We start from the raw sequence: 7,027 nt of genomic DNA on the forward strand, positions 1-7,027 counted from the left end.
GCACACTAAAGTTACGATAAACATTGCGTATACGCCTATTTTTGGCTCCATATTATGACTTTCAGTACTCGAGTCGATCCATCTAGCATTACGCCACCGTTTGACCCGCTCCACACGCAAAAACAAAACGCCACGTCAAATAGATAATCTGAGATAGCACCACCTACCAATCTATCTGTATCCGTCGCACCGACGGATGTATTTATTATATGTTTGACCCGTTATCTTAGCGACGAAGGACACCCACAACCTAGAGTCGGAAATTGTCGAGAGAGTGAAATAGCCTTGTTTGTCTCAAATTGCCTGCATTTTTTTTACTTCTGCTTTCTAGTTTGAGTTCTCCTCTACCAATTTGGAGAACCTTGATTATAAGCGTGCAAGAACATGCTCTGTAAAAGGTAAATTGCAAATCCAGACGACACCATAAAATCCCTCTCTACGCCTGCAGTCAATCCTGACGTCCACTGGAGCACAAACGGTCGTGACACCATCACATCATCACAAGGGCAAAAGGCAAAGCCTCGGGCACGGGGGGAAAACGTGACGCGGCGTATCTGGGCCAGACGCCCCGAGGGGGAAAGGAAAACCCACATTTTCAGCCCAAACAAAAACCGAAACCACGCGAGGCAGCGAGCGAGCCCTTCCATCCCACCCCACCCCACCGGTGCCTGCCTGCCCGTGCGCACGGCCACGCTCCCCCCAGAGCCAGAGGCAGAGGCAGAGGCAGAGGCGAGAGAACCAACCCGAGGCCAGGCGGCGATGGTGTCGGACTCGGAGCTGGTGGAGCGGCTGCGGGAGGTGCTGCGGGAGTCGGACCTCACCACCACCACCACCGGCGCCCTGCGCCGCCGCCTCGAGGAGGACTTCGGCGTCGACCTCTCCGACAAGAAGACCTTCGTCCGGGAGCAGGTCGACCTCCTGCTCTCCGAGTTCGCCGACAAGGCCGAGCCGGAGGATGCGCCCGTGGAGGAGGAGGATCCGGGGGAGGTGACGCCGGAGGCCGGGGAAGGGGGTGAGGAGAAGGGCGAGGGGGACGAGGAGGGGGCCGAGCAGCAGGAGGGGGAGGGGGAGGAGGAAGAAGAGGAGGAAGAGGAGGAGGAGGAAGAGGAGGAGAGTGGCGGCGGCCGGAAGAAGAAGCGGCGGTGAGGCGCCTTTGCTCCCTGTCCATCTCTCCCGCATTTGCTGCTCCGTTTAGGGTTCATTGCGCGCTTCGTTTTCATCGATCTGTTAGGATACGCGTCGGCACTGTGCATTCGCGTGCGATATCTTTGACCGAACAGTAGTGAGGATTCAGGCGTTTCTCTCAAGGTTCGTGGAGGGTTCTGGGGTTGCATATTCCTTGCCGTGTTTAGGCTGTTACTGCTCCTGCAAAGCTGTTATTATCTCGCCAGGGGAAAACCGCGTCTGCTTTATCCCTGCCATTGAAATCTTGGACCAAATTGTCGGCAAAGGTTTTGCTTGCGTTTGCTATCGCTTTTCAATTTGCCTTGACATGATATGTTTATTCTTCCTTTTAACTTGCTTTGCTCAAGTATCTGTTGATGGTACCATGCTGAGTTTGTTCTGTTTCCTGATTGACTTGGTGTTTTCTCCTCTTCTTGCTATGGTGGATGTTTACTGGGTTCTTTTTGTGTTTGTCACTGTTATTACAATTAGTGCTTCAGGCGGCTTAATTCCTCTAATTAATGTGCGCATGGAACACTTTGTAGCTGCATTTGTTGTATATTAGCCGTTTGCAGTTGCATGATGTAGTCGTGCTTATATTTCCTATCGGCTGATGTGTCCGTGAGTCTTGTAGGGTCATTAGCTGCAACATTTGGTGATTGTAATGCAATTGCATTTTCCACCGCTCATGCATTTTGATGTTTCATGCACTAGACATTGTAATGCTCACTGATGCACTAGACATTCTAAGTGTTTTAACTGCTTGGATAATATCTCCACAATCAGTAGAGATGCTTCAGTTACTTTACACCTCAGCATTGTGCTGAACGACCAACTCAGGGACATTTGAATGGGTTGGTGATTTTGTGGCTGCATTTTGTGCTGTGCATGCAGGTGTGTGTTGGTGCATATACCACCAGTGTAGAGTGTACCACAAGAACATGTGGAAAGGCAATATCCATGTATACTCAATAGTATACCTCTTACTGCAAAGCAATTACCCGACAATTAGTGTTTCTGCTATCATGTGGCTATTTGTCCAATATTTGCTATCCCGCTGATCAATGATAAATTCGGTGGTGGATAAGCCACTTGTATTTTTTAGGTAGGGGCCGCTGTGGTCGTACATTTGGGGCTCTGATGTACCTTTTGCTTCCTGATTGTTGGTCTCTTTGTACTGCTACCTCTGTAACTAAATATAGGACGTTTTTGCAGTTTAATTTGAACTGCAAAAACGTCTTATATTTAGTTACAGAAGGAGTAGTTAGGTATTATTAGTTCTCAAGTTAGGAATTTCCTTTTCCTATTATAGTTGTCTGAATGTATTTCAAGACTTGGAAATTAACTGTTGAAGATGTTGACTTAAGTACCAGTCAACGTGGTTGGGTTAAACACATGGTCTTACTACAATGAATTGGAGTTTACACTCAGGTTCAGTAGTTCCACAGTCACAATCTGTGGTGGACCAGTGGTTATTCAGATTAGAATGAAAACTGTGCAATTCAAGACACTAATGGGATACCTCTGCTTATATAGGTGGAAAGATGATAGCTGAAATCAGCTGGTACTATTATTCCGTGACATTTTGGTATAGTTCCCACACTAGAAGGTTTATCATAGTGGAGCTGTTCTCAGGCGTTTTTTCCTGAAAGTTTGCTGATGAGCAGCACATCCTGTTGTCTTTTCTATTGTTCTTACATAGTTATAGTTAGTTACTACGGATCTGTATTCCTGCATGACTCATAGGTTGAGAACCAAACTGATTATTTGCATAGAATATATGTATATGTTAAGATGTGTGGTATTTTTTTAGGCATGTTTGAGTTACCGAGCAGGTTCGTTAGCTCTGATGGACATTTGCACAACTTCTCGTATTGACAATGCTTACTCTTTCTAAATGGCCATACCATACCCAGTAATTTTTTTAACCCTATCAATTGCATAGGTTGGGTGATGGCAAGAAAAAGGCTGGTGGCTTTACAAAATTATGCAGCATTTCCCCAGCACTTCAAGAGTTTGTCAGTGCCTCTGAGTGTGCCAGGACAGAGGTAACCACACCTCCCGATTTTTGTCACTTCTAAACCTCATATCAGATGAATGGTTTGTCAAGAATCTTCCTTGTCTTATTTCATGGTGTGCTTTCCAGGTTGTCAAGAAGCTTTGGGCATATATTCGAGAAAATAATTTGCAAGACCCAAGCAATAGGAGGAAGATTCTGTGTGATGATAATCTGAAGAAGATTTTTAACGTCAATTCAATTGATATGTTCCAAATGAATAAAGCTTTGACCAAGCACATTTGGCCATTGGATTCTGATGGTATCTCTCTCTCTCTCTCTCTCTCTCTCTCTCTCTCTCTCCCTCTCATACACACGCGCGCGCACATCTGGGGAATATGAGGCATTAGTATATAACTATCAAAGAAGGGATACACAACTTCCAGTATATTTTCCATTGCTTGGTATAATACTCATGCTTTGCCTGCTAAAAAAATGCATGCTGACTCAATATAACAAACATACTATTTGCTAATAGGTACTCCCTCCGTTCCAAAATAGATGACTCAACTTTGTACTAACTCTGTACTAAAGTTAGTACAATGTTGGGTCATCTATTTTGAAACGGAGGGAGTATAAATTTAACCCCATTGATGCTCTTTCGATGTTCTCTTATGTGTTGTTACTATTGTACTAACAATAATGCCTTTATCAATTCTGACTGCACTAGAACATGGTATTGTGCATCAGAGCTGTAGAAAAATTGTTGCCCTGCTAGCATGGAGCTCAGCTAATAAAGTTGCTCGCTGCGATGGATGAAAGAAAAGAAAATGAACAAAGAAAAACTGTTGTTAATTTTGGTACAAGTATCATCTGGTTTGTAAGAATGTATGTGTTGATAGTCATATACTCATTCCTCATATCTCTAATTTTGTTTTATTTTGGCATGTGGTACTGTATAAGCTTAGTTGGCCTATGTTTATTTGAACTTGTTACGGGACTTAAATGTTGGCTGATTTATTAATTAGCTTGTGCTTATTACCTAGGTTAGGACCTTTGCCATTTAACATGTATGTACAAGAATAAAAGGTGGAGCTGGTTTCATGCATCATAGTAGACTCCATTGAATATATATATATATATATATATATATATATATATATATAGTATCACTGTCGACCTAACCTATCTCTGAGGTAATTATTCTCTGTGATTTATTAGGTCCCGTCTCACCCAAAGAGAAGTCGACACCCAAAGAGAAGTCGACACCCAAAGGGAAGCCTCAAAAGAGAGACAGAAGTGAAGGTTCGAAAATATTTGATTAGCTTCCCGCTGCGTGAGTTTCTGTTCTCGCAAGGTTATTGATGAAATGTCCTTTTGCAGGAAACAAGCAAAAAGGTGGATCCTCTGGGTCTACTTCTGGTCTTCTTGCGCCCCTTGTACTTTCGGATGATTTAGCAAAATTTATTGGCACCGGTGAGAGTATGTTGTCACGATCTGATGTAGTGAAGAGAATGTGGGATTATATCAAAGAAAATAACTTACAGGTAAATGCTTTTTTCCTGGATATTGCATTACTGTTCATGATAACATCAATTTGAAATGTCAAGCAGTTTATTTATTGGTTGATACGACGGTATATGTAAGAAATTTTGCGGTTGTGCGGCAAGGCTTACTTACGTAGTCATTGTTGTGTCGGGTTTTTTATCTGGAGTGATACATCACGGCAAACATGGTAGCATATGTGCTGGAGAAAGCATGCTACTCAACTACTAAGTTGCACATAAGTTTATGATGCCTTATTACCCTAGTCCCGACCAAGTATCATATGGATCACTTACGAGGACCACACTACCATGTGTCCATATAGATTCTAAGTATTCTTATTCCCATGGCAATGCTTACACTCTATGATACACGTTTCCCAGTGTACCTGATAGCCTGAGATTTGTGGTAGTATGTGGTTAAATGCAAATCTGCAACTCTGTCCTGCAGCCTCGGGTCTAATAAATGGGGTAATAACACATCTTAGTATTGTGTAATGTACAATTCAGATCATTGGGATGTACGACAGGTCTAGATTACTGAAATGTTGCCGTTTATAATCTGCTGTGAGCTTTTGCTTGTCTTTTCAAACAGCCATTGAAAACTCAAGTATGCTGCAGTACCGGGGCACTATTTTGGTGTTACTTAGGACTAACTCTGCATCAAAGCTGCACACTTTTAAACAGCAGCTTTTGTAGTCAAATCATTACTGTGGTATGGTGTCTCCTGTATACTCTTTTACCACCTCATTAGCTGAAATATTTTGAGAAAAAGGAGGCGGCATTGGTCGAGATGGACCAACTGGGCACTGCAATTTTCAGTTCTTTAAATCTTTTTGTCAGAAACTTGGACGTTACTTTTGATTGTTTGAATACATCCACTGTTGTTTGGCTTCGGAGTTGCTTTCTAACTTGGTTTTCGAGATGTTGAAATTGTTCATGTGGAATAGTAAGAAATGGTTGATCTTATCTGAACACCATGATTGTATCAATCTGCCGCATCAGACTTACCTTTTGTGTCCTTGTTGGTGTTTTAAGGATCCTTCTGACCGGAGGAAAATAATCTGCGACGAGAAGCTGAAGGATCTATTCCAGGTTGAATCATTCACTGGATTCACTGTGTCGAAGCTGCTGAACCCCCATTTTACAAAGGCAAAGTAGGGAGGCTGCACCACCCCCGGCCCGCGGCACCCATAAGGACGGGTGGTTTTGCTTTTCTTGTTTTGCAGTAAATCTGTAACCGTGGAACATGTAGGAGTCATCATCAGAGAAATGTGGAACCTTAACTTGTGTGAATTCCGGTTGGACTTTTCCCCCATTTATCAATGGTAGGGTCTTCAGTGTCTACAGTATTTTGCGCCTGCGCTTTCTCCAGCAAGTAAAATGTGGCAACACGACCTTGCGTGCATTCTCGCTGAAGCCATCCATGGTCCTCCGAATTATGCTTGGGGATGACGATAAGATCGGTTGTCTCGGGCAACTTTTGGGGACGAAAAGATGGTAGGGGTCATGAGTTGGGTGCTTCCACTTTCGTACAGGATCTCTTGCCTTTGCGGCTCCAGATATGGGATAAGTCAGCTGCAGTGATGCGCCCAGGTTTTCTTGGTTGTACTGTTCTCGTACTGTGCGAGATCTGCAGCAGCCGGCAAAAGTAGATTAAATTCATGGTTCTCGTAGATAAAATTTGGAGTAGGACAGTGAGATCCACTGATCCTATCGACATTCTTGATATCAAACTTAAAAGGGTGAAACGTTTTTTTAAAGGTTGGGATCAAGTAGATATGGTCATTCTACGAAAAAGAAAGAAGATGAGCTGGCTGTGCTAGAAGAAGATCTGAAATATACTGGCTTCAATTCTCATGAAAGATGGTTGTTGAAAGGGACTTAAATACAGATTTTTTTTTTTGTGAAAAACTTAAATACAGATTACTTCCATAATAAAATAGCTAATGGGCGCAAAAGGAAAAAAAAACTATCCATGCGTTGAGATGTGGTGATGTCTGAGATTGAACGAGCAGGCCAAACGAGCAAGACTTTTTGTTTGGCCCTGATCCTGGAAATATGTTCCATTCAAACCCTGATACCAGGGAAAATAATGAAAAGCTAAATGATATGGATAAGGCTTATTTAATTAGGGAGTTCACTGAGGTTGGAGTAAAAAATGCTATCTTTGCTATGGATTCAAATTGAGCCCCTGGACCATATAATATACCAGTAGAATTTTATCAAAGTTGTTGGGAGATTGTGAAGAAAGAGTTGATGTTTCACAAAGGCACACTTGATGTTCAGCGGCTCAATTATGGTGTGATAACCTTACTCCCCA

General features: G+C 42.9%; 1 protein-coding gene across 1 annotated transcript; it reads left to right on the forward strand.

The window, feature by feature from the left end:
* The first annotated feature begins 622 nt into the window (after nt 1-622).
* LOC119303257 (upstream activation factor subunit spp27-like) lies at nt 623-6,053 on the forward strand. Its single transcript, XM_037580368.1, has 6 exons — nt 623-1,142; nt 3,110-3,212; nt 3,311-3,482; nt 4,382-4,465; nt 4,544-4,707; nt 5,743-6,053. The coding sequence occupies exons 1-6, from the start codon at nt 760-762 to the stop codon at nt 5,863-5,865; spliced, it is 1,029 nt and encodes a 342-aa protein (XP_037436265.1). The 5' UTR covers nt 623-759; the 3' UTR covers nt 5,866-6,053.
* The last annotated feature ends 974 nt before the right edge of the window (nt 6,054-7,027 follow it).

This window comes from Triticum dicoccoides, chromosome 5A (genome assembly GCF_002162155.2).
Source record: "Triticum dicoccoides isolate Atlit2015 ecotype Zavitan chromosome 5A, WEW_v2.0, whole genome shotgun sequence".
NCBI classification, from domain to species: Eukaryota; Viridiplantae; Streptophyta; class Magnoliopsida; order Poales; family Poaceae; genus Triticum; species Triticum dicoccoides.

Excerpts from the sequence above, each read along its gene's own strand:
- LOC119303257 (XM_037580368.1), top strand. The coding sequence starts at position 760 with ATGGTGTCGGACTCGGAGCTGGTGGAGCGGCTGCGGGAGGTGCTGCGG. Across the intron at positions 3,213-3,310 it reads CTGAGTGTGCCAGGACAGAG|GTTGTCAAGAAGCTTTGGGC; the intron begins GTAACCACACCT and ends TGTGCTTTCCAG. Across the intron at positions 4,466-4,543 it reads AAAGAGAGACAGAAGTGAAG|GAAACAAGCAAAAAGGTGGA; the intron begins GTTCGAAAATAT and ends GTCCTTTTGCAG.